The 27,806-nt window shown below is 40.6% G+C and overlaps 1 protein-coding gene across 1 annotated transcript; it reads right to left on the reverse strand.

The window, feature by feature from the left end:
• Positions 1 to 14,636: 14,636 nt before the first annotated feature.
• klf6a (Kruppel like factor 6a) lies at positions 14,637 to 18,696 on the reverse strand. The gene is made up of 4 exons (XM_072378110.1): positions 18,336 to 18,696; positions 16,165 to 16,747; positions 15,168 to 15,291; positions 14,637 to 14,767 (listed from the first exon to the last, which is right to left on the reverse strand). The coding sequence occupies exons 1-4, from the start codon at positions 18,435 to 18,437 to the stop codon at positions 14,716 to 14,718; spliced, it is 861 nt and encodes a 286-aa protein (XP_072234211.1). The 5' UTR covers positions 18,438 to 18,696; the 3' UTR covers positions 14,637 to 14,715.
• Positions 18,697 to 27,806: the final 9,110 nt, after the last annotated feature.

The raw sequence follows: 27,806 nt of genomic DNA on the forward strand, positions 1-27,806 counted from the left end.
CGCCCGGCACATGTTTAATCACATGAAGCACAAGGCAAGGGAATAAACCCTGGCCTGACCTTCTCATAATTAAAATGCAAAGTAACCTGTTGCGCATCTGCTGCAGATATTGGATGTGATGCGGTGCAGTCAGTCACCCCCGCTGCTTCAACCGCGTAAAGCTGTTATATCACTGTTCTGAACTCTGTTGCACATAAATGTTCAGAACTGTCAAAATTACTCAAAAACTTTAACTCTAATTAAGACAGTCATACATCCCCTTTGAGCAGAACCTCATTTTTCAGTGTTAGCAGCTTGTGATTCATCATACAAAGATTTAGAGTTGATATAGCCCTGTCTATGTGTGCAGTTAACACAACTTCTGCATTTATTTTAATAGTAGATCAAATGGGCAAAAATTGTTTCAATATTTAGTCATAATGTGTAAGAAAGTAATACATTATGTTGACTTTCGGAAAATTTCAATCAAAACAAGTGACGCAAATAATTTGCTTCAGGTGAACTTGAACCTTTACTATTAGACTCAACAATTTCCTTTTTAATTTAAACTTGTCGTTGTCATCACATACAGTAATGCAATTAGTGATAATGAATGTAATACATTTCCAGTTGCTTATAATGAAAGCGGAACAATACATGTTAAGATTTGCTCTGTAGTCGTTAGAGAACATACCCATCAGTCTATGAAAATAACTTATCTTTGTCCTTTTAGAACTCCTTATCTTCAAAATATTATACAGAGAGGAAAAAAACAACATGAAAATCACAAATTTAGGAGATGAGAGGATTCCACATGAGCACTGCATCATGTTTACTCCCTCTGAAGAGCTGACTGCGGTACTAAAAGGCTTCCTGCTTCCCAGAGAGTATCTTCAATGCCGCTCCAGGGTTATGGAACCTTTTAACATTCCTAACTGTCGTCTCTGAAGCATTATGCATTGGCATGCGCGAGAGGCCGTCCACAGCCTGAGTCATTTGTATTTTACCACAGGACTCTTCGACCCAAAGAATAAGCTAGCCAACCAAAACAATCACTTTAATAATTGGAGGACAGATGTCTTTTTCTGCTGGGAACAACAATTCATCTTTGAAATATACTAGATAACATGTCAGCTTGAAGTAGAAAAGGCATGCCCTTTACAACTGATCACTTGGTCTGCCTGTTTTTTTCAGTGTGGCAGTGAAGACTATTTGAATGTGTAACAGTTAAAACAACAATATGTGATGTTGCAGCATGAAGTGAGTTTTTTAAATGATTACATATTTTCTATATGTTGTAATAAAAATGGAGTTTTGGCTCTGTGGACACAACGACCTTATACACGCTTTACATGCTTTTTTTTTTTTAACCCATGTTTTCACATAAGACCCCACAGTAATTCCCATACTCTCCTCACATTCTTTTTTCAGAAGATAATTAATTAGTGTGGCCAAAAATTAATTACGGTCTAGTGCAAAGAATGCTGGTGCGCATTGTAAAATGAATTTCTGAGATGTAGGTGGAGAGAAGAGGATTAATATTCTACGTGAGCGTTCCGAGTCACTGTCGCTTTAGGTTTTAATGGGAGATGATGAAGTGAAATGTAAATATCAAACATATAAAACTTAATGAATAACATACCGTGGTGACATTTACATACTTGAGATAAAAAAAGAAAAAATGCAATTATTTAACTGAATTAATTTCTGTACAGCTATAGAGGATTTCAAGATTTGAACCTGTGTTGGGTTTCAACTTTGGTGCCAGAGCAATGATTAGTTTCTAAAGTAAATGGTATTCAGACTTGAAATTCAATTGTTTATCATTAATAATCACAATGGGGATTATTATTATTTAATTTAATTATTTTTTACTCAGAAATGGATGGTTGATGTCAACTGTACTGTTCATCAAAAAAACTGCACACTGGCATGGCACTGCTAGATTAGCGTAGCTAAGATGTGTTTGCTTGCTTCCTTATTACCATAGAGAAAAAATGTGCTACCTAGACTTTAAATTGGTATTGTTTTAAAAAAATACCATGTTTTCTTAGCTCCCTCATACTCAAACTTAGCTTAGCCACTTTGTTTTAAAAACCCTCAGGACGCAACTTCTCTTATACATTGAATCAGTTTCAGGTGCTAAGCTAATGCTAGCTGTTGAAATCTGGCAGGCTATTTGTTAAACAGCAAATACTTTTTTTTCCACAAGGGGAGTCTAAGTTAACACAATAATTTACTTTTAAAAAATTGACTGACTTATCTGACTGACTAAATACAACTGACTTAGCAGTTGTTTTTATCCAGATAGAAAAAGATTGAGCACAAGCTGGGTTATTTTACTCAACAATATTTCAATATGTGGACAAGGCAATATGGATATCAAACCAAAATGCAATGATAACATTTTAACACAGTCTCATTTTACTGTGATATGATTGAACGTATAATTCCTGACCCACACTCCTTTTTAGCTCATAGTGATAATGCACCACAGTGCTGTTAAACAAACACCACATAACCACATTTCCCTATCAAAGAATTCAGTTATCATTGTAAAATAGCCAGTCAACAGTAACCAGAGAAAGGTTAATACAATACTGTCCATAGTAGAGCGTCATCACTGCAGTCTTGACAAACTCTACAGTGACAAAGAGGGACAGATAAACAATGCTGTAACTTTGCACCTGTGTCCAATTTCCTCAACCATTTTTATTTGAGAGTAGCTAAAAAAAAGTCGGTAAAATTCGCTTGATGACATCATGAATATACTGGTATCATTCTGCTTGGTTCCAGCCCCTTTCCTCTGTTTTCTTCAATGCTACTCTCTGTGCCCACATGTACTGTATTTCAATACAGCTGAATTCCCAGTAAAAGTGCTCTCATCCACATTTTTCTGTTTCTCTTGTCGGAGGGTGAAAACTGTCAGAAACGGTGCCTGTAAAACGGCCCATCAAAACTACGTGATCAATTGTGGATCATTTGGAAGCATTGTGACACTTCTGCTCTAATACAATCATGATTCTACAATCATAGCGTCATTTGACCAAACTACCATCCAGTTAAATCAAAGACTTCTGTACAGTGATTCTTGCTGTATTTACATGCATAATGATAACTCAGAGAAATGTACAGAATGACTTGAATGTTTTTAGAGACATCTGTCAGCTGCTGTGTGGCAGATGCTTCTCCACTTTCTCCACACTGTCCCTGTCATAAAGCTGCACAAACGTAAATGACCATGCTTGGAACTTCATACTCAGTAAATTGCACAGTTCACACAACAGACAACTAGATCCTGCCCTTTCAAAGCAGTATTGGTGACCCTTTTTTCTAAGGTTTATCCTAAAAGTCCTTAGATTTGTTGCTTGTTGCTGAGGGGTCTGAAAGGTAGCTTAATCAAGTGACAAATCTGTTTAATGAGCAACATTGCCTGGGTCTTGATTTCAACTTTTAGGACGCTGAACATTCAGACAACTGTGATCCTAGAACCTGAATTTATGTAGATTTATGCTAACAATTAAACACTTATCCAGTCATCTAATTCTTTGCTGTAGCCAGGTTGTGCTTTGCAACATAGCCAGATGTGTTGCACAGCACCGTCAATTTTATGTTTGAATGTGCATCGCTTGCTGTTTTAGATGCCTGTCAGTTTTATGTTTATATTATTTCCATATAAGAAAGACATGGTAGGGTACAGAAAAAACTGCACCGGCATGCAGCTGTTTTATGGTGCTGAACCATTTGTCAATGGATGCGTGCTGTCCTTGGTGCTGAAACATTTGAACACAACTTACAATCTGTTTTTTATTGCTGCTCTTCAGAACAAGCTTTTCTGATTAAGTGGCTCCACAAAACATTGTCTTACGATGCTCAATAAGAGATGGTTTGTGTTTATTGATAGAAGGCTGGATAGAAGGACAGATAGAAGGACAGATAGAAGAACAGGATTTTATAGCGTCAGTGGTGCAATATCACTGAGAAGACTAAATTTGCTCAACTACTACGCTTTCAGCATGTGCAAATTTGAGGTACTTACACTTTGAGTCTTTGGAATCTTTGATATTTTTGGCTTCCTCTTCAGTTAATTTCAGATTAAAATATCGTACTTTTTAAACTGCATTTATCTGAAATGTCTAAATGAGATTTAGAAAAAGGATTAGAGAGCACCACATAAGCTTTTGTGTGTTAGAGTCCCATTTTAAACCCTTTAAGCTTACCTGCCGTGTACATTTTCTTTTGTATCTTTGAAGAAGTTTAATTCAATTCAATTCAATTCAATTTTATTTATATAGCGCCAGATTACAACAATTGTCATCTCAAGGCACTTAAGTAATATAGTCCAATTCAAGCCAATTGGAATTCAATTCATTGTAATCATAATCCAATTAATTCATATAGAGCTAATTCAAGAAATTTAATATCCTAGCTAAGGAAACCAACAGATTGCACCGAAATGTGTCTTCAGTCCAATCTCCCGTCCTGAGCGTGCCTGTGGCAACTGTGGAAAGGAACGACTCCCTTTTAACAGGAAGAAACCTCTGGCAGAACCAGACTCAGGAAGGGTGGCCATCCGCCTCGACCAGCTGGGGTTTGAGAAGACATAATTAATAATTGGACAAAGTAGGCATTGCTGCTGTGACAAGGATATTCATTTGTAAAGGAAGATTTTCATTTTCAACATGTTGCATAAATATCTCCACATGTGCACCATGTCTGCTGAGAGTCTAGCTTTGACTAAACTTTGACATGGAAGCTTTGAGCACAAATTTCTGTGCTCGCTCTTTAGTCAGCTAAACATTTCATTCAAATTCATACTGTTTCTTCAGTGATATTAACAGGGATACAGAGTGCCTTTATCCACTTTATATGATAGCTACCACTCACTTAATACTTCATCTGGACAATACATTAGTGATAAAATAATTTATATCTTAACTTGTAATTGAAAATGTTAACATTTAGAAATAGCTGTTTACTTAGATAAAGTAATAGGGAAGGTCAGAATAAATAACGTTCAAATACAAGCTTTTCACTGAAGTTTTCAAATCTAATTTCCTGTAAGTGTTCAGAGTGTATTTTGCCTTCTGCTCAATACACTGTAAATCAGCACATGTAAATGGATTGAAGGATGAAAAAACTTTTTGCGTTGATTTATTTTTTAAAATGGATGAAGTGGAGGAATATGGATTCAAAAAGTATTACAACCACTGCAATGTGACCTCATCTTTTCAGATGATAATTGCAATTTGAGCAAAGCGGAATGCATAACATGCATAAGTTGGAAGTGGGAATATTCACAAAGTGTGAAATTAGAATACATCTTGTCACGAGGCTATCGCAATCTCTCTGCTGCTTTCTTTCTTTTCTTCTCTGCCAGGCATAACACACAGTCGGGAGGCAGTTGTCATGGTGATTAATGCAAATGCACTCTGTTAACCTGTACAAGAGAGAAGAGGACTTTTCAAAGCATCTCAGACCTTGACTTCAACTAATAAGTGTCTGTACTCACTAGCTACTGTATACAATGGCAGCAGAAATTGAAAATCACACCAGCTTTTATGAAGCTTGACATCTCGTTTAGCTGTCGTAAATGAAATCCTCGCACTTGAGATTGTGGATTGGCTGAGTGGTCTGAGAAAAACATTTTGTAAGCAGTCCCAAAGCTGTGGGCTGAAAACAGAGCATTTCAGAGGTGATAAGTGACAATGCAGTTATTTTGGTAAAGGTGCTGATGCGTATATGGGGCAACGTAGCAACGAGTTGTTTAGAATGACATGCAGTGCCGTGAAAGTACCATAACAACTGTGATCATTAGTGTACATCAACCAGCAAAGTATTGCATCTATAGTTCTAAAAGCAATGCAACCTACCAAGAATGCCTTAATGAGAGTGGGAAAGGTCAGGGACAAAAACATCATTACACCAGGGACCATTATATGGGAATGTGCGCTTGCCTGTCCTCACTTCTTCTTGACCGCTCAAGCCCTTGCTCCAGTGGCTAACAGTGTATTTTGGTCCAGCCCCCTGAGTACACTGCTGCTGTCTGCCGGACTGACACAAGCCAGAGACTCAGAGACTGAATCTAATTATAGAGACAATTATGATTGTGACCCAGTTTGACCCGGATTTGTATTCAAATGGACTCATTTACCTCATGTCCTGGAGATGCAGCTTCTGAGGACTGGGTGTTAAACCCAGAGACTCGTCTGCCACTCAGTCTCTGTGTCTCTCTATTATAGCAGTTACACGAGTCCCAGCAACCAGACATGTCCTCGCTGTGCACAATTTCCATTCATGCTTATTTATCAGCCGAGCGCCTCGGTGTTTTCTTTTTTTTTTTTTTTTCATTAGTCCAAACTCATCCATATAATCTAGCTGTAAGGGCTCCATTGGACCTGGATAATTCAATATGATAGTTTATTAGTTGTCAGGAGAATTATATTGTGATGTTGTGATCTCACTAAATTTAAGTCTTTGCGTAACCACTCACGCAGAACACAGCCCAGGTTTCTGTTTTAGTGGCGGTGTGTTGCTTCGTGCTTGGAGGCGCTGGTGTTGTTGTTTTGAGGCACAAATAAACAATAAAGTCTTCATAAAGCTGAAAACTTCCTAAATCACTAAGTTTTATCTTTACAATACACATAAAAATCTTTATCATATGTGTTTTTGTATTATGACAGTAATAAGAGGAAGAAGAAATAGGAGGAAGAAATGCAGAGACAAAATGGAAAACACTTACTCACACTGGCAGTTTTCTTTCACCCAAACTGCAGCAGTGATTCTTGCCAGAGTCTGCAGGCTGCAGGAAAATTACAGACTAACAGGCTGACAGATTGGGATTTTGGTACACAACGGAATCTGGTAAACGCTAAAGCTTCCAAGTGGTCTGTTCAGTATTGTTCGGCATTTTGGCTTCAGACCGACTTATACTGGAAGTGCTGAGGGCAAGAAGTATGCATAATAACTGGTGTTAGCTACACCGGAGACAAGTCGGGCCAAGTCGATAATGCCAGTTTGTACCGTGTAGGTTTGTTACACTGAAGTGACTCAATGGCGAGCAAACAGAGCTACAGTAAGCCCCGAGGGGAAAACATGTGTCAGTCATTCACCACCTGCAATGCTGAAAGGAAGCTATACTTTGTCACACAGTTCTCAAGTGAGTGCTTCCATTTATATATCTGGAAGCTGTTGTCATGTCAGACCTGAGGTTACAGCATATGGCCACTCCCCAGAGACACGACGCACCAGTGCAGTGTTGGTGTGTGCTAAGAAATGTGTTTGCTGCTTTGTTTCTTTTTGATCAGCACTGCTGTACAGTTGTCTATGATGCAGTAACAGAGGATCTTACATTGCTGGGAAAATGAAGTACATCCCATTGCAATTGTTTATGTTTTACAATGAGCAAAAAGCCCACATCATTTGCAAAGAGAAAGTGAAGATAACTTAACATTTATTACATCTTAAAATTAATCAAGTTATAATAAGATGTTCCACTTCAGGTCCCATTCCAGAACGTCTTCTGGAGGTCTTATCTAAGGTCCTGACAAGCAGCATCTTATATTCCCATCACTATTGTGATGTGTGGAGTCACTATGCCAAGAGTTAGAATGCCCATACAGTCCGAAGAAAAGTTTGAAAATTTCAAAATGATCTAAGATAAAAAGTTAAAGTTATAGTTATAGTAATATCTTTAAGAACTCTTAGAATGTATAGCATTATCTCCAGATAACTCAGCTGACTGTGTTTAAATATGTGTGTGTGTGGACATTCAATTAAACCATATCCTGCTTGGCAGACATTTACAATCCAAACACTGCAAATAAAAATACATTATAGCCAAAGATCAGGCCTTTTTGAATAGTGTGTTCTGTTTGAACAGACAAAACAAAAATCAAGTAGTTTGGCCACAGTAACTGTAGACATGGCAACAGCTTTTTAATGAGAAAACCCTCACACTAACAGAGAAGCATGAGGGTGGAAATGTCATGGTATGGGGTTGCACGAGAGCCTTAATTAAAAGGACATAGTTTATTCTTCAGCTCATTGAACAAAGATAACCAGGGTTACTTTGTCCTATATTTAAACCTGTTTGACGGTCAATTGTAAGCCAAGAGTAAATTCACAGTAAAAACAGCTATCTGTGGTTTTCTGGTAGCATCTCTGCTAGAGCAGTTGCCGCAGGGCTTCACCATCAAAATTCATCTCACAAAGCTATCGCTTCTTTCAGACTAAATTGGTCTGTCCCTCAGGATAGTCTGTCAAGTTTCAGAAATTAAGAGAGGTGGAACTACACTTAAAGCTAAACAGATCTGCAGCTCTTTGTGTTTCTGGGAATTAAACATAAAATATAACAGAAGGGATAAACACAAACATCTAATCTGGCACACTTTATTGTGGGCAATGTTCTTAGATCCTCTCGCTCGTCTTCTGGTAATTCCAACATGGTAATTAGGTGTTAAATCTAATTTACTAAGGAGGTTCATTTAAAAAAAGATGCACTATTTAAAGGGAGATCCAAGGAGGGATTAATGTTAGGCTGGCAATATCACAAAAGCACAGATACAGTTTCTGACAGTGAGGATTAAATGAGGAATGGCAATGTTAGCCAGGCAGATATCATTAGTGTTGTTGATGGGGCAGGTGATGATGGTGATAAAGGTACAGTTTTGGCGACTGCTGTTGTGATTTCTCTGAGCCAGAAATATGAAGGAGGGTCACTGACCTTTGATTTGAGTACTATTCCCCTACATGCCAAATCCTAATAGACTCCATTAACAGAAGGAGTGGGAGAGAAAGCCCTGATGCGGGAGTAAAGTCTGCATATGTGATGACTTGCAGTCTGGCTGGCTGAATGAAGCAGCCTCAGAGCCTGATAACCTCCTCTTTCCTTATTATTTCCCCTCATTTAACTCCCTGTGTGCCTCCATCACAGTCCATTTTCTTTCGTGTGTGTGTGTGTGTGTGTGTGTATAAAACTAGCAAGCATGTCTGTTATTTCACAGCAATTTTGGATAATGATTTATTTTACAATCCACAATTGGAAGGCCTTCCGCTTGAAAGGGAATGATAAAATAGTAATCCCATTGCAATTATGTAGTTTGAGATAGTCTCATTCATTGGGATTCACTGATACAACTGCCATGGACCAAACAATGCTTTGGAATTGTTCTGACTAGCAGTCTCGGTCTTCCTCAGAGTTACCAGCTCAGTAAAGCACATGAAACTAGACAAGCCTTTAGCATTCAATGTACACATTGTAAATATGTAAACTATTTCTCAGTTGGTGGGTGGTGGGATCTATTATGATGTTAAATAAGTGAGATATCTGTATATATACCTAAAATATAAAACCTCCCATGAAATGGTTAACATTGAACTATTTGTCCCTGCAATCAACACTGTGTCTGCCCAAAACTATTTCAAGCACTACAGCAACATTCCGCAAAAAATAAGTCTGCTCAAATTAGTCAGCTCTAGCTCCCTTATCATTGCCATTGCACATAAGCACATAAGCTCCACTGAAATAAGACAAAGAAAAGTAAACTAAAAAGAAATTGATTTAATGGGGACTATGCAATGTGCAGAAACACCCTCTGAGAAGTGGGGACGTTAATATATAGAATATTACCTAAAATGACCATTTGACCTCAGACGACCCCTTGAAATGTTTTTTTTTTTTTTTTTTTTTTGATTTGCCGGTCTTTGTCAGCAAAGCTGCCGACTTTCTGTCCTTTTATCCTTCATGACATTTCAGAGGTTGTAGCTTGGCTAAGCTACAGCTGACGACATACAGTTACCATGGTTATGGGTGTCAAAGTGCAGTTTACCTCTTTTCAGTCACACAGCATACTTCTCAATAAATCCAGTACTGCTTATCATTGGTATTAATGCTTTCTCCACTGCAGACTTTCAATCTGGGAACTCTCTTTAGTAGCAACGGAAAAGCTAGCCAAGTAATGCTAGTGTTATTTACAGCTTTTGGTAATATTACATTAGCTTATATTTGAGTAAATGTTAAATGATGCCTGCATGCTTTGCTACTGTGTGGTAGTTATAGGGCTGTCAGTTCTTGTGGAATGTGGCGCTAACATTGGTCATAGAAACGTCACTGACTGAGACCAGCTGAGGAAACTACCATATGAATCAAGTGAAAGGCTACAGTTAACACCTGTTTGTTCACATTTTTTGGGAAGTTATGTACAGGCTTAATTTCAGCTTTCCTTTTAGGGGTGCATTTAATATATTTGGTTACATCCTGTAACTACATGTTTCACGGGGCACTTGCAGACGTTGTTTACAGCGGTGGTGCCCATTCAAACTTTAATTTAGGTTTTAAGGTTTCAAGTTTTAAGGTTGCTAAGACAGGAACAGGGTAAAGAACATCTTGATAGCCCTGGGAAGGACATAACTTTGGAAACATTGAAGTTCAGCCCACCCCATAAGTTATTTTATGTATCGAGTTGACTCTGCAGACATGTCCCCTGTGATTAATGCTTGTCATTTTTAACATGCACTTTCTTTATGAAAAGGGACTTTTAGCTGTTAAATAATTGTACGTGAGTAAACAGTAAAACCTCTCCATGCTCAAATGAAGAACTGATCATTAGCAAATGTCCACAATTACTTTCCACTCATCGATGACCATTACATGTATCCATGACAAACACGTTTCTAAACCTTCATGTTGTCATTGAACACAAGCCCAGATCTGCAGCCCCTCTGAGATATTAAACTGAGATGTGTGGCATCTAAAAATGATGGATTGTTTGCTGTAATCCTGCAGGCTCATGACTCTGTTACAATATCAATGTGGGAAAGCAAATGGGTCATGTGCGTGCTGGATACATCAAAGGAAACATGCAGTCTAAGTGCCACATTTACGAGAAACTTGATCCATGATGGCCCACATCACAAGGAAACGTTCCACTGGCTCACTACATTGAGGATGTGAGTCAGCTGCACAAAACAACATGTGCCCGACTCCAGCTGCAGGGGTTAAAAACAAGAACGTGAGACGAATGGGATTTTCTCTGCGAGCAGATTAAATAAATAGCCCAAGTTTGCTCGGGAATTCCCGCCGTTGCTCTTCAGCCATGCATTTTGCATGGATGGTAAACATGATGTTAGCAAATCGAGCGGGGCAGCAGTTTTGAGAGATCAAGGAGTTGCAGCATTTCAGGCAAAAACAACACTCTTCAAACATTGAAGCAGAGAGGCGAAGTGAGCTAATTAACAACTGCAGGCAAAGCTTCATTTAGAAAACCACAGGGCTTTTACTAGAAATCAGAGGTGCTAATAAGTTGCCTGCCCATTTGAGGTCATCACCATAAAGCAGAGAGAAAAAGGTTGCGTTAGCCTTATTTTCATCTTATTTTGTAACTTCAACGAGGCTCTTTGGTTTATCCACTGCTGTTTTGTGTCATTATCATTGTCAAGTAGAGTAATTATCGAACAAATGTATAAAAGCGCCTCTCTAATTAAATGCCACGGGCTGTAAGAGATGGAGATAAATTATTTAAACTGCTTTGATGAGAGCTAGCTAGCTGCTCGAAGGAGTCAGACATTCTTAAAAAGTTGAAAGAGCTGCAGTAAGGTTTTTATAGATACTTTTCTGGATGATGTTTGGGGGAAGGAATGCCGAAGGAGACTAAGCTCGGCAGGTTTCTTTCACCAAAGATGCAATTTGCTCATTCGAGAGAGTAAGAGAGGTTTTTCGTGCTGGTATTTACAAGTCGGGAAGAGGGAAAGCCATTCAGGGCTTCTGGCAGGTGCAACATAAACATGTTTAAGGTACCGAACTTGCTCAAACATATTTCCTTATGTAATGCTGTCCATCTTCCTGAATGCAGATGGGAAACAGCTTTTTATCCCCAACAGCAAAAAATAACAAAAGGGAGAGAAAAAATTAATTAAAATTCACAAAAACAACTAATAAGACAAAGGAAGCAAGCCAAAGTCAGATAAGAATTTCTTATTATTCCAATAAAAAATACATTCATACAGAAATATAACAATTTTGCAAAACAATTTCAAATAAAAATTTCATAAAGCATAAACATAACAGTTTTACAAAAGTTTTTTTTCTTTTTATACAAAGATTCAGTTGAGAACAAAGAGTTGTGTGTGTGTGTGCACATGTGTGTGTGTATGTGTGTGTGTGTTTGTGACAGAACAGCTTGGGGTAGAGGGATGAATGAGACGATGGGGGGGAAAATAAAAAATAGTGTAAAAGATGCAAGCAGAAAGATGGGGCTAAATCAAGGCTCAATTATCACTCGAACATTACTGGCTGCCGTTCTCACAGAATGGATGCTGCTTGCTCTGGGTTTTTTTTTGGCCACAAAAGGCATCGCCAGCACTCCCAAATCTACTGTAGCAAGCAGTTTCAAGTTTGTACTCATCCCGTCTCCAGCGCTCGGTGATCTGAAATCCATATGTTGTAGCATGCCACAGTGCAACTTGCTGCAACATTGAATTCCAACAGCGAGGTCGCTGATCTGGAGACGCGGATCACTTCATCCTGGAGCACTAATCAGTAAAATCCCTGGCATTTTTTTTGTGGCTCCGCCTTTTGCCAAGCATCCGTCCTCCACCTCCAATGACAAAAGGTGCTCTTATTTAGAAATGCATCGGTGTTTTGGCCAAATTCCCACGTGCACCGTCAGTGCTTGAGCCGCATCTCCTCCCCCCCTCGCTTGCTCCCGTGGTTTCCATAATACTGTTGCAGCTTGGCTAAAACAACGCTCTCCAGACAGGTCAATAACCAACCTACACAGTCAGCAGTCTGTGACAGATTCCATGCCAACAAAGCCTTTAGCAATTCATTACTGAGAGGCAGTACAAGGCGAGCCCTGTCCGACTGCAGCCTGTTAATTACAATAAATCTTTAGCTTTTTCTTCAGTCCCACTTGCAGGGATGGAGGGACAGGGGACTGAGGAAAAAGGAGCAGCACAAACAAATTTAAGCTAGTCATTTTGTACCTTTGTGCTGTGTAAGATGGACTTGAGTACATACTACACAGTAGTTAACACCTTTAATAAATGAATTTAAGTGCTCTTAACATACAGCATTTATTTTATATACACGGTCTGACTTAATTTAATGTGACAAACGCCAACTAAACTGGTGCTCTGACTCAGAAACAAACGACAGCAAAAGAGAAAGAAAGGTAATCAACTGAGAATAGGTACTTTTGCCAACAATTACATTTCAACAACACAATTAACCACCTGCAAATGCAACTAGCGCAAAAGGAGGTACGAGACCATTCGTAATTGAGCCTTGATCGAGCTTGTCAAATCACCCAGACGACAAACGTGACATCCCCAAGGAGCAAACTGCTGCTACCACAGGGCTGAGTCACTTGCATAAGGCACCATTCAGGTCAACAGTGCATTATTAGAAAGATAGAAAGAAAGTCACAATAAAAAAAGCTAAACTTAGTCCTCGAGGCATAGAACAAATGAGTACATTAGTAAGCAGCAGTGAAATCTCCAAGCAGAATGAAGAAAATGGATGAAGTTGTGTAAATAACAGAAGAAATCATCAAGGCTTTATGTACAATATTGTAACATTTAACCGTTCGCATTTTAGCTGCACCTTTATTGAAACTATCTGCAGTCCTGATTACAGTGGAAACTGGAAATGAACAAACCCTAGGAACCATGCAACACCTGTCTATGATACTGAAGTTATAGTATAGTTGTGTTATACCTCTAAGCACACAGCTTATACAATTGGACTACAAATGAGCTTTGTAGCTTGTAGAAAAATAATAAACCAGGCTACATAACACATTGCACATTTAGTAGCTGCACCAAAAACACCAAAAAAAAAAAAAAAAAGCTCCTGTCATTCAGTGACCCGTGGGAGGGAGGGGAGCCTTTTCGGTTCCTGGGTCGCAGACCATAACATGTCTCTCATTTTTTCTCCCTGGTCAAACCCAAGGCCTCAAAAGCTTCAGCGGAGAATTCCCTCCCCTCAGTCTGGGGGCCAGACAGACAAGGCAGGCAGGGCCTTCCTCCCCGCCTCATCCTCACACTGCCACCGGGGGAAAACACAGCAGGGATGCTTCCCCCCAGAAACCCACTCAGTCCACAGCAACGTTGGTACCAGCCCCGCATCATCCACCAATCCACTTCTCCATCCCGAAATCCTCTCCTCTTCAGAGGGCCAGTGAGCCAATCTCAGACATTCACAGTGCACACATGCTTACCTCAGACAGGTTTGTAAAGTACCAGTGTATCTGCTGTCCGGGAGATGTCCCCAAAACATCATGCACCATACATACAATTCATTCACTCTATATGTTTGTGCCTTTTTTTTTTTTTTTTTTTTTTTGTTCTTGTTGGGGTTTTTTTGTGTTTTTTTTTTGTGTTTTTTTTTTGTATTTTGTGTGTTTTAAGTCCTTCTCAATCAAAAAAAAAACAAAAAAAACAAGAAACATGTCTTTCCCATCCATGATTTTGTCCTCTTGTGGCAACAGACAACCTTCAGAGCGCCTTTCTCCAAAGAGAGGTCCCGGAGGCACTGGGTTTCAGTATGGTGCAAAACGGCATGCTTTGGCTGGAACACACTCCCGCCACTCTGCTCTGGGACAGTTCAACCAAGAGACGGGTCGGGAGATGGTGTTTGTTTTTGTATCCCCCCACCCACCCACCCACCCACTTTTAGAAAAAAAAAGAAGGAAAAAAAAAAGGATTTCCCCTTCGCTGTGTTGCTCGGTTGGTGCCTCAGATGTGCCTCTTCATGTGAAGAGCCAGATGGTCAGACCTGGAGAAACACCTGAGGACAGACAGGAGGAAGGAGGTGAGTCACTATGAAAAAAGTAGCCTGGCGTAAATAGAGGAAGTCATTTAAAAGGGTCGATCATGAGAGCAGGAAATTCCTACTGAAGAGGTCAGTTAAAAGCAAACTACGTTTACTCCCTATTCATTGTTGGCTAATCCCAACTAACTTTAGGTTTACACTTCAAATAAAGACATTTAACAAGCATTTCTGACACAAAACACATTACAAAGAAAACACTCTATCTCAGTTTTAGCCACTTACTCGTCTAGCTTAGTGTTCTGGCTGAGTGAAATTCAGCAACGCTCTCAATCTTTACATATCTGCATCAGTATTGGAGTGACGCAGGAGGAGCAGGTCTTATCTTATTCCCGGTGGCCTAAGAGGCCCAGCTTACCTGTCACAGTGACTGCATTTGAATGGCTTTGCCCCAGTGTGCTTCCTGAAGTGTCTGGTCAGCTCGTCGCTCCGTGCAAAACGCCACTCGCAGCCCTCCCACGAACACCTGTACGGTTTCTCACCTGGGGAGCAAACATGGAGACGCTTGAAGTGTGCGAGCACCACCGGTAACAGAAAGAGCCGCATCTCCTGCTAAGATCCTCTGCACCGTTGTTATTTAAATGCATTCAAATGAACCAGCCCGGCGGGCCGGGGCGGCGCGACAATGTAGACCCTGACGAGCCTCTCGAGACTCAAATTCCACCGAACCTGTTGGCTCAGTTCAGTTTCAGTGCAAACCGAAACATGCGAAGAACGCTAACAGCGATGCATGAAGCTGAATGTGTGGGAGAAGGCTGCACAGAAATGCTAAATAAAAGTATATAAAACAGCAACAAAGCCACACATGTGTTTTTCACGCTTCTAATCAGGAATAAGAAACATTCAAATGACCATTCAAAGCCCTAAAACTCAGTTTTAGGCTCCCCCCCACCCATTCACCCCTTTCCCATGGTGAAACTCAATCTGTTTTGAAGTCCTTTTATCTCCCATGTGCAACCCCGCCCCCCCCCCCCCTCACCCTCCCTCTCCCTCTCATACGCTCACTCACAGGCTCAGTCAGTCACATTCCAGATAGATTAGGTCACAGTTTAGGTATCCAGCCATGCAGAGCTAATGCTCGCAGAGCTCCAGCTGAGGACACCACGCAATGTGGGCCTTTAATTACGTTACACAATGGGTGGACAATGCCATTAAGGTGGAAAGACTGAATTAACAGCACTTCCGGCATTCAGTCAATAAAAACAGAGATTTTTCTTTTTTTTCCAGCCCTTAGAAATGAACCGGTTTGCCTTGAACAGAGCACAGCAACCCCTCCTCTCATTTCTACTCTGTGTTTACACAGATGCTCACACGTGGCCACAGGTGAAGCAGCCTCCCGCCCGACTGAAACTCACCTGTATGAGTGCGCTGGTGTGCTTTTAGGTGGGAGCTCTTTGTGTAAACCTTGCGACAGCCGTTGAAGTGACATCTGTGTACTCGCCTCCTGCCGTCCGGGGACGCGTCCCCGCAGATGAGTCCCGTCTTTTCCGAACTCTTTGCCACGCCGCCGCTCCTGATTTTACCTGGCAAGTGCAAGTCGGCGTGCGACGCCACCCAGCCGTTGACGACGGTGCCGGCCTCCGAGCTGGCCTCCGGGGAGGACGGGGGAGTGCTAATGACTGAGGGGCTAAAAGGTCCAGAACCAACCAAGACAGACCCCAGAGGGTTGGAGGTAAAGCTGTGTGTGGGCGAAAGCTCCTCCGAACTGTCTGAAGCCTCGCTGCTGGCGTCCGAATTCACACTGTTGCTGTCCAAAATTTGGCTGTCCTGATTGTCCTCCTCGTGGGCCGGGGGCAGCTTTGGGTCAGACTCGGCTTTGGCCTTATCCCCGCAGGCCAAGATCAGCTTGCTCCAGAGGTCCTTCTGGCTGTCGAACTTCAGGTCGGATGTGGAGACGTAAGGTTCGCTCTGCAGGTAGCGCTCCAGCTCCAAGCAGGTCTGCTCAAATCCCAAGAAAAGACAAAGTACACTTAGAACAAATGAGCTAAAGCAACAGAAACCCCAAAGAGGGGAGGTTAACTTGCAGCAGCAAAATGCTTCCGAGAGGAAAATCCTCTTAAATCATGCATGTGCACATCCCGAATATGCTCTTGGTGGTGTAATATTTGTTAAACGCTTAGAGCAGGAAGTGCTAACCAGGAAATCCCAACTCTCCTTGCACTTTTAAGGATCAGGCTTCCAGCTCCAACGATTTATGAACGATTTAAGCAAAAACACCAAGCATGTGGTGTGGAATTGTGTCATTTGCAACAGCAATTCAAAGACCTATCAAAAGGGAAGTGTTACTTATCGAGAGAGGCTGTTGGAGTTCATCTCAGAGTTTTTCCACCATTTGCACTTTGGAACAAAATGACAAGTAGAGGAAAGATAAGGGTGCGCATTCCCTTAACTCAGTCTCCCTGAAGCTTCATCAGGACCATCACACTATGAAGTGAGCCACAATAAGCACCCTAAACTCCAGCTGCCCTGCACCAAACGTGCACTGTCATTTCAGCGCTCCACGATGACTCACTGAACAAATTTAAAGTCCTTTTAAGGAAGCTGCTCAACTTCCCCCTCCGGCATTAGAGGGCCATTCAGCTGCTTTTCCTCATGCGCACCACTGACATGCAATCACATCCTTCCTCAGCCTCGCCTGTAAAAAGACACACTGGCTCCAATTTACTTCTGTAAAGGCCATTAAAGCTGGAAAAGCAAGAAGGTGTTCATTAGACGCTGCTGGGAGACAGCAGCCTGACAAGGCAGATGTGGGAGAAATATTTTCCTCCAGGCTTCTGCAGCCTTACTCAATATTTTCCAGCTGTGCTGGTGTCTACTCATGCGAGGTGGGATTGGCCAATGCTGACATTTGATAGTGTCATGTCGTGGAGCCCATTCAAATCCAAAAAATAAAGCAATTGGATCTTTCAGAAAGTAAAATAATTGCTATGAGGTGGGGGGGCTGTAATCCTTGAGGTTAGTAATGCAGATTCAGTGATAAAAACAGACCGATTCGCTTGACAGTAGCAAACGAACCACACACTGGCACCGCATCAAATTCTCTATCAATTGCTGACTGGTTTGAAAACTGCACTTCCTGCCACATCCGCGGTCTCTTCGGCCTCTTTTATGAGTGGAACGAGCCCTCGAACCGTGAAAGCACCAGCCTGCAGGATGAGAAGTCCTGCTCGGTACATGGACGGGCAGCAGAAGCGCCAGCACGCCGCTGCTGTTTGAGTTACTACCTCCTCATTCATCCAGGAGTCAGCACAGACTCGACTCCAGCTGTCAGACTGACACACTGATCCACTTCAGTCTGCCAAAAACTTCAACGAAACTGATAATGAAATTGCAGATCAAGCGAACCTCCCCGCGTCGTCTATGCACTGTAATACAACTGTTCTGATATATGTATTTCTTTACTTCCCCGAACGCCTCGACTCGGCGGCGTGATCTATGAGAGGAGCGTGAAATCTGCTCAGTTCCGCTTAGCCTTACAAGCTCAAACAAAGATTTACAACAAGCCGATAGAAGAAGTCATATTCACCTGCTGCCAGTACTCCTCCAATGACGGTAAGGCTGAGAAATAGCCCGTGTCGTGAACTATTTGAAGTTCTTGAAAAATGCTGCACATGGGTAAAACATCCATATTCCCCGAACTTGTTTATCAAAACGGGAAGAAAAAAACCTCAAAACTACAAAGCTGCACTTTAATAGAAATGTCAGGGAGAAAAACACCCGGTGAAACGAGTAAGGAGCGATCCCCCGCGATGCGAACGAAGACTTGTTTTCAGCAGCAGTAACAGACGAGAGTCCGTCCGTCAGTCCTCCACTTCCTTCTCCTCTCGCTCGCGCTCAAGATATTTGCAAACACTGCAACGGGACTGGATGGGGAACAACTGCGCTCTGCAAACTTCCCTATTCAAACCTTGATGCCCGCCGCCCCTCCTCCCCGTGGCTGGGCTACGCGTGCAGCGTTTAAGCCAATCATCGGCGAGCAGCGTAAGGAACGGCAAATGATATCACAGCGGACCAATCGCGATCTTCGTCTGGCTCAATTCGAGTCGGTCTCTGTTTGATTGGTGTTTGGTGCAAAGTTACTCCCCGCTGATTGGCTGGTTATTTATAGGCTTGTATATAAGCTGGTGAAGAGCTAGCTTTCCCCGTAGTTCCTCATTGCGGCCCTTACGTTTCGCCACAGACAGCGTATGTGAGCCGACACAGTCTTACTCATGTGGACAAACATCACTGCAACTCTGTTAAAAGTAGCACTTGCAACACTGCTGTTTAGAAGGGCTGAGTTCACCCAAAGCTGTAACTGTGGTGAAGTGCAAGTGTTGACATCAGTTCTAAAAGCTCCCCTCGTGGAAGACGTGTCTTAAGGCAGGGTGACTAATAGCTGGCAGGATATTACGTTATCAGAACAGTCACAAACTTAAAGGAAACATTTGTACTAACTTCTCCTCTCATGACTGAATTCATAACCTATAGACTATGCTTCTGTTTCTCTGTTTTTTCTCTTCTTATCACTGAAAGGCTAAAAAGATCAAAGCTGCACTCTGCCCTACAGCAGCGGTTTGACAAGTTCTGCCTTTTATTGGTTTAAAAAAAGAAGGGCAAAAAACTATTGTGGTAACCAAATTTGCACTTAAAAGGACGTAAGGCAAAATTATTATTCAAGAGTAGTTCCTCAAAGTTAAAGAGTTTGTTCTACCCCAGCTTAGATATTCTGATTCATGTAAAAAAAAGTGTAATGTAGCACAGAATTATTCCCAAATAATTTTAGACAAGAATTAGTAATCCACATGAGCTATCGTGGCAGTAGTTTCCAACCAGCTTTATTTGTCAAAGAAATGTAAATCATTTTGGAAAAGGTAGGAAGTAGAAAAAGGAGGTAATATTTGATTTAAAGTGTATTGATTTCAGTAGTCTGTAGGTTTGTGTTTTTACTGTGATCATATGCACTATATTATTCTTGTTACAGAATAGTCATCATTATATATAAATTTGCACAGTTACCCTATCATGAAATTTGTGGTCGGTCCGATTTTATATTGCTGGGTCTTTATATGAGAAATACTTTAATTTTTAAGGTCATAAAGAGTTTTATGTATGTTTTTTAAAACAAGTGAATAAACTAAATTAAATCACTTTTAGTATGGTTTGCCTTTTTATTTCCCACTCCACAATCTCCCCAACAGTCAAACTTAACAGTTTGTTTTAGATTTTTTATGTTTGAAGGGGTGTGCTGTTTCACAAGAAAAAAATACTCTGTTGTTTAATTCTTTTAAAGAAGGTCTGGACCCAGAGGTTTGGACCTCCTGTATCTGATTCATAAAGTCAGTTTGGTGTCTAACTTTGTTTAACTTAAAATATGAATCTGTCAGTGAGAGAGAAAATAATTTTAAAAAAATGAAACCAAACTGTAAACACTTCCTGTCACACTTTGATGTTTATCAAAGAAACAGTGGGAACATTCACACCATAGCTAGATTGCAACACCCAGAATTCCTCCATTGTTTTTCATTCCAGTTGCATTCAGCACATATTTGGCCGTGGCACGACGTCACCCTCTCTCATTCGTATCATTTCCTCTTTGAAGAAGTACTCGCGTGCCACAGCAGCATCTCTTCCTGCAGCTATTTCATAAGCATTAAGTCACTTCACAACCTGGCACGGCATCGCTTATTGAGATAAAGAATGTTTGGGCATAAGAGGAGCATTGTGTCCTAAGTGGCTGTATTTTTCTGTTCCTGGCCCTGGCAGACAACTGAGCGCCCTTTGTGCTGCTCCCAGTTGTTAAGTCATATTGGTCACCCACAGCATCTGATTTGGTCATATGGCAATGGGATGTCTGCAAAGGAATTCCACACTGCTCTTATGTCACTAATAGAGCTATTCATTATGTCCATCCAGGACTCAGTGGATTGACTTTGAGGAGTAAAAAGTCCATTTAGAGGAGCAGTGAAAACTTCTGTCATCACCACATGAAATGTGACAGAATGGGCGGCTTATCATCGCACAATTACATGCCTGCTCATTACTCAGTGCATTTCCAAAGTTGCCAGGGCTCCCACTGTATACGTCTGATGAATAACAGAGTGAATGGCCGAGTCCCACTGGAGCATTAGTGGGCAGCTCGGCAGTAATCACTTCCTTCAGAAGACCTCTTAGATGAAGCATTTAGAGAATGCACACAGTCTTGCATGGCAGCTTTTATCTTAGCAGGCCAGGTCCGCAGCTTTATCATCGTTATGCAATCCCAGCCCAGCCAGTAGCCACAGGAAGAACAATTACAGGATGACCCATTTAAATGCATCACTGTCAACCCAATCTGGGATTTATTTGAGGGGGGTTTTCTGGGTAACCTGGAGATGTGGTTTGTTTTTTTTATTTTAAGGCATAAATTCCAAAAGATGGATGCTCACAGCATCTCAAATAGTAAAGCTCTCTTTCTTTTCTGTCTTTCAGGGTGGCAGACCGTATCCTGTAGAAGGATACAGGCTGTTGACTGGAAAAAGCAAAGCATACGAGGAGATATTCTGACATTTTACAGACCAGACATGAAGCAACTGATGGAGGAAATACTCAGCATAAATTTGAAGTGAAAATAGTTTTTTGTTGTATCCAATCAGAAACAGTCAAGTTATACTTTCTTGAAGTTTAAACTTGGAAAAGATGAAATAACATGTTCATTCTCAAAGTAATAAGTTGAATTTGTGTGCAATTAGATGCACCACTGAGCATGCTAGGTCTTTGCCTCTGTTCCTTTTTAATTTTTTTATTTGATATGGTTTGACCTATACAGCTAATTTTAGTGAATTTTAACTAAATGTTTTTGTGTCACACCTCCTACTTCTCTCCCTCCAAATTCAGTAAATCATTATTAAAGCTGCTATAATTAAAAAGTGCAAACTTAAATGTGGTACACAAACAAATTCACATGTTTAGTGTCGGAAACTGAATCAGGCCCAAATTTATAGCCGTTTAAACAGATATGGCTGACTCTGAAAATGAACTCATTATTTGCCTGCTTGCTATCAGAGGACCAGTTAGTAATGAGGTACAGAGCTATTGATAGAGATGCATTGCCCTCCGCTGGGGCCACTGAAAATTTGTCCAAGCTTAAATAAAATGAAAATAAAAACAATTGATTGGAAATCAATACACATATATCATTCACTCTTTTGTTAAAAGGAGAAATGGAAGGAATGGGAGAGAGAAGGGGGGCTCCTGGAAAATCGATGTTCATTCGAATCATAAATCAGAATTGAGTCAGCGCTTGTGGGGAGGGAAGATAATCATTGGTCTGGTTTTGGATTACTTGCTGCATGTGCCCGAGGCTTGTCCGGCCTGCAGATGTGTTTAGCGTACACCCTACATTTCTTCCACCCCCCCCCCCCCCCACTGCACAGACAACCATGACAGAAAAATCCTCTCATTGAAATGCATTGATGGTTCATTGCGGTGTTGGCCTTACATGCGGCTGTCAGGCCACGTCTGGGAACAGATCAACATGTGTGCACAATGGGTCATGTGGTGTCAGCCCATCAGGCCGTCAGCGAGGAGCCTCCGCCTCCCAGCAGCTCTTGACCTTGAGGATGAAGAGTGGGCCCCTGAGAGAGCGTGTATGTGTGTGTTTTAGCTGAGCAGACATGCATGGGACACAGCAATCAGTCAGGATGCTCTCGTGATGTTTGATGATGGAGGGTTGGGAATTGGTTTGTGCATTCGCATTCAGAACAGACTGATATATCAGTTTGCTGATATACTGAGGTGAAAATCAATACTGTCCACCTACGGTACGATGGAGGTTCTTCCCTAATCACAACTGCACTCAAACACAGTAAAATAGATTTGTTTTGTTTTAGGTAGTCACGCTTGATAGGCCATTGTTTATGAAAGAGGGAACCTCGTTTTAATTCCATATTTATCACCACTGGCTTTTGAAATATGCAGAAGTTTGATTAATGGTCGTCTTTGCATAAATAGTTTCAACATAGTCAAAAACAATTACAGTTTTCTAATGTTCCAGCATATTGTCTGGTTTGTAGGAAAGTTAAAACATTTTTCTGTATGGAACTACAAGAAATATACAAACTAAACCCATTTACAAGTGGCAGAAAAGTTCAAATTCTACAGAAAATGACAGATCAAAAATCAATGAAAACTAGGAATGACATTGTTCGTCAAGCCAGCACTTTCACCGTACCAAGAGGATGTATTCAACCAATTCTGGGGATTTCCTTGACTTCTATCTCGTTGAACATTTCTGCTTCTTGCATCCACATTAATTTTGCATCAACATTCATGTTTCCCAGAGGATGAACATTCTTTCTTTTGCAGATTCTTTCGGAACCTCTATGAGCCTCAGATTTGTAGTTTTGTATAGAATGTTTGAAGTTTATTACATGAATAACAATAACAGTAGAAGGATGGGTGTATCTGGAAAGAAAAAAACAGATTATTAGATGAAAGACTTTTTCACATTTTAAATCATTTTAATTCCTCTAATGGTTGTAATTTGCAGGTTGCCATACCAAAGTCACAGGAAAATAACATTATATAAATGGATTAGCTTTAGATTATATCACAATATGAATAAAATAACTAAATCTGATCATAAAGTATTAAGCCTGTGAGTTCTTCTCGTACTGCTGGGTCAAACAACTGCAAAAAAAAAACATTACTTTGGAGGAATGAATAAAACAGGTGAGAAAATGAGAAAATGTGAACATTTGAACATTACCATCAACAACTTTCTATCCAATATCAGTATTACATGTGTTGTGGTCAATTTAGTAGTAGGTTCCCCATCAAAAACTTGAGAAGTTGTAGGTGTTTAAAAATGCAGCTGCTAATGGGATGAATTAAATAACAGAAATACACAAAATGCACAAACTGACATTATATCACAAGGCTCGCTCATCAGCAAGCTAGCTAATCATCCCACAGAGTTTACAGAGCTGTTCGAATATCACTTTGACATTATTGTAAACATAAGCGTTAAATGTAAAATGCAATCAAACAATGATAAAAAAAATCTTAACCAATTAGGGACTGTGAAAATGTTTTGTTCACAATGTTTTTTTTTATTCTGTTACGAACAAAAAGTCCAAATTGGCCATGTCAGACCAACATTAGCTCTCAGAAAGTGCTGTTGTAGGTTAATGTATTGACTATATGTGAGTGCATAGCCTTGTGTATGTTGGTGGTGTTTAGACAACAGACAACTATCTTTTACCATGCAAGCTTTGTCATATAGCCTTGAGGTTATCACTCCAGTGAATAGCCATGGTTTCTGTGATCAACAGAGACGCTTTCGTTACCCTCGGGAGTTTCCTTGTTCAAATGAAACAAAAAGTCTCCAGCTACATTTCCAAAAAACAAACCACACAAACCCCCCACAAACTGAGTTTTATTCACTTCTACTAATACACATTGTGCCAGCCAAACATTTCAAGTGGTGCTTTGTTTGAACATTGCAGTCACGCAGGGAGAGATTTCAGTAGCAGATCTTAAAAGCACTGGAAAATCTGCAGGACAGTTCAATGGTCATTGTTTCACACGGTGGAGCATTCAGGGGCTGCAAATTGTTTTTCCCCCCTAGTGATGCCAGCACTGCACTAAAGGCTACTACCAGTATAGAGGGTGCAGGAATGTTAAGCATTTTATTATTTTCTGCCAACCTCTGTGGGAACCAGCACTCTCTGGCTGTTTCGAGGGTGGCATTTATCGAGGCCACAGCACTAACACAGGCCCAACCCACTGATTAGAGAACTGGGATGTATTCATTGTACACTTTTGGGTGTGGGAGAGCTGAGAGGGAGTGAGAGGGTGGTTATGATCAGGTTACCATGACCATGAACACACTGAGCTCAGTGTGGTATTCTCAGACTTATTTGCAGTATCACTTATCACCCAGTTCTGGAAAGCACATAGATAAATTCCTTGTGCATGAATAAAAGTCACACTGAGTCATAGTTTCATAGCTGGTGTCACAGAAAACAGCTGTAGTCTGTTTGCAGCCTTGTCACAAGGAAGTGATTGTTGTCTGGCATGGGATGAGTTGAATTATGTGTTTTTCAGCTTTACAGAAAAATACGGTTCAGTTTTATTTCTCCGAGGTCTGTTATAAGATATGTTGTGCTTAAAATGCCAAATTTTCCACACGAGCATCAGCATACAGTATCGTTTACAGTTTCAGTCGATACTTTTTTTTTGTTAGTACAGGTTGTAAGAAGCTACCCACATCTTAAAGGAATTTATCTCATCATCAGTTCAGATTGCAGGTAACGTGTAGATAAATTGTAGTCACTCTGCTGTTTTGATCCTAAAGGTCAGAGGGTTTTTTTCAGTAAAGTGGATTGTTTCTGCATCAGAAAATATAAAAAATTAAAGCAGTCTAATTTGTTAAACCAGAAAAGGTGTCTTGAATATCCAGTGTAAGACTAAGTTTGAAGTTTTCTTTCAGCTACCGTATGTTTTGATCAGAGACAATAATGACCCGCTATGGAATCAGCTGCATGCCTAAATGTAGTTTTATTCAATCACATCCTGACATCATTCAGTATGTTTACATACACAACTGAGTTGAGCCACAGCAACGGCTTGACCATGCTGTTTACCTGGACAACCACCCATGTCCCAGTATGCATGCATGGGAGCTGAATATGTTAATTAACCAAAGCATGTCCAATGCTGTGGACTGTTTGAGTAAACATTCAAAACATTCTAACTTTTAACATGTAAGTCCAGCTGAATTTACTATTGTCTTCAAGTTACTTAAGTGGTGATTTTGTTAGATGATAACACAGTTATAAAATTAGGATTTTAATAGAGCAGAGCGACAGTATGGGAATGCATCAAGTGACTAAGAACTGACACATAGACCTAATTGTCTGATTTTCAGTCAAACATTCTGACAGCTGTCCGACAAAAGAAACAGAAAAATATGTGAATGAGAGCAGCTTTATAGGGAACTCAGCTGCATTAATATACTCTGACACTTTACTGTGTTTACAAAAAGATGGAAGTTTGGACCATGTGTGCAGCATCTCAGCCCATTTGAATCTGGTTAAGATTATACCCGAAGGAGGTCTTTAAACTTGTGCTACTTGGGTCGAGCTAGCTTGTTTACATGCATTTTAAAAGTCCAGATTTGGTTGGACTAACTCAATAATTCAGTCATTTCTAGTGTCATGCAAACATGTCAACTGTGTAATCTGTAAATCCAAATGAACCGGACATGTTTTCAGTTTCTTGTGACATAAAAGAGGAAACAGACAGCCTGTTGTCCTTTCACATTATATGACGGACTGAATGTGCCATTCAAGTTTTTATTGATTTCTTGGATAAAAAGAAAGAATTAAAAGCTTTGTGCCTTTTATTGTCCCAATCTGGTACTAAATCTGTGTTGTCCATTGTAACCTCAGTCACCTCCTGCTCTCTGCTATCTGAGTTCACGTCTGTGAGCCACTGACCTGGGAAGCAGGCCTCTGCCCGGGGTGTCTTTGCACTCACATGAACTCTGAACAATGTGACTCCACTGCTTGCTTATCACATTAAGCCGATCTCTGAAGTATCACTCATTGCTGCAGTTTCAGGTGAAGTTATCCAACTTTTCTGCTGATGGCAGAACTGCATATTAGATCTGGAGAAATGCTTTTTGTTTTCACGAGATGTAGTCTGTCAGTTGTTTAACAGTTTTAAAAGTTTTTGAGCCGCAGCAGCACTGCAGTGTGAGTAAGCCCTCGGTCATCACATTATGATTCTGCTTCCTTGTATGAATCCACATGCAGGATAAGTGCCATAAAGTAAAGTTTATGGCACCATAAAGAAGGAACTTTGAAAAATCTTTTTTTTTTTTTTTTTTAGTGAGGCACTACTTTATCATTATTGTGCTTTTGTCAGTAAAGCTGATCAGCAACATCTAATGCAGAGTGTGAACTTTAGGTGTCTGTGCTGTATAGAAAACACATCAGCTCTACTGCACCTTTTGCTAAGGTCGTGACTTTTAAAGGTTGACTCCAAACACCGGCTTTGTTGACTCAGCGCCTGTCTGTACATTAGGACACAGATAGTGGGCAAGCTAACTGCCTGCTGTTGCCAAAGTAACAAATCCTGCCCACTATGACCTCACCTACTGGTGAACACTGGTGAACTTTGAACAGCTATGTCATTTATTTGATCTGTGTGTCATCGGCATTTCCTTTCATAAGTTCCTCCCCTTGGCCAACCTCCCTCTGTTCACAAACTTCATGTGTTTTCTTTCCCTATCAAAAGGAAATCCTATCCTGAAACCCCTTGTTTCCCTTCATAACCTTTTATACCATTGCTTTTGTTGGTTTCCATTGTGAGTTTTCTTTAGTATAATTGTTACCACGTGAGCCTCGAAGTCCATTTTCCCAAGCTTACATAATGGATATTATCCCAGGATGAACACTTGAGTGAACACTTTGATCTGTGGTGATCCACAGAGTGTAGGTTCCATTTCCCATTAGTCTGTGCTGAGTCTGGCAGATTCAATAAATAGGCATTAAGGTTGTCATAAAACAACATTCAGCTTGTTTGTATATCACCGTCATCTGGTTGCTGCAGCAATCAGATGATAATAATCAATGTTACAGAATCTCTCCCCCTCTCTACACTCCCTCCTTCCCCTCAGCAGATACCTTTGCCCAGCTGAGACTGACTCATTCATATCTCATGACTGCTTTCCAATGAAACTTGTTGTTCCAAGCAGCAGTTTCCGGGAAGCAGGCAGAGTGGTGAATTATACCATCACACCACAGCAGGCTCCAGGGAGTAGGGCTGACATAAACAAATATACAGAGTACAAACTGTACATACTAATGGCCTTAATTACTTGTCAAACAGTAGCTGATGCAGTAACGACTGGCTCTTTCTTTCTAAACCTGCAAGTTGTAAATCTTTTTTAAAGATTGAGCAGACATATAATTCTGCTAAGAAGTTTTGTTAAGATCAAACATCTGTCAGTGATTTTTTCCCGAGCTTC

This window comes from Leuresthes tenuis, unplaced genomic scaffold, assembly GCF_036924035.1.
Source record: "Leuresthes tenuis unplaced genomic scaffold, fLeuTen1.0.hap1 SCAF_24, whole genome shotgun sequence".
In the NCBI taxonomy this organism is placed as follows: Eukaryota; Metazoa; Chordata; class Actinopteri; order Atheriniformes; family Atherinopsidae; genus Leuresthes; species Leuresthes tenuis.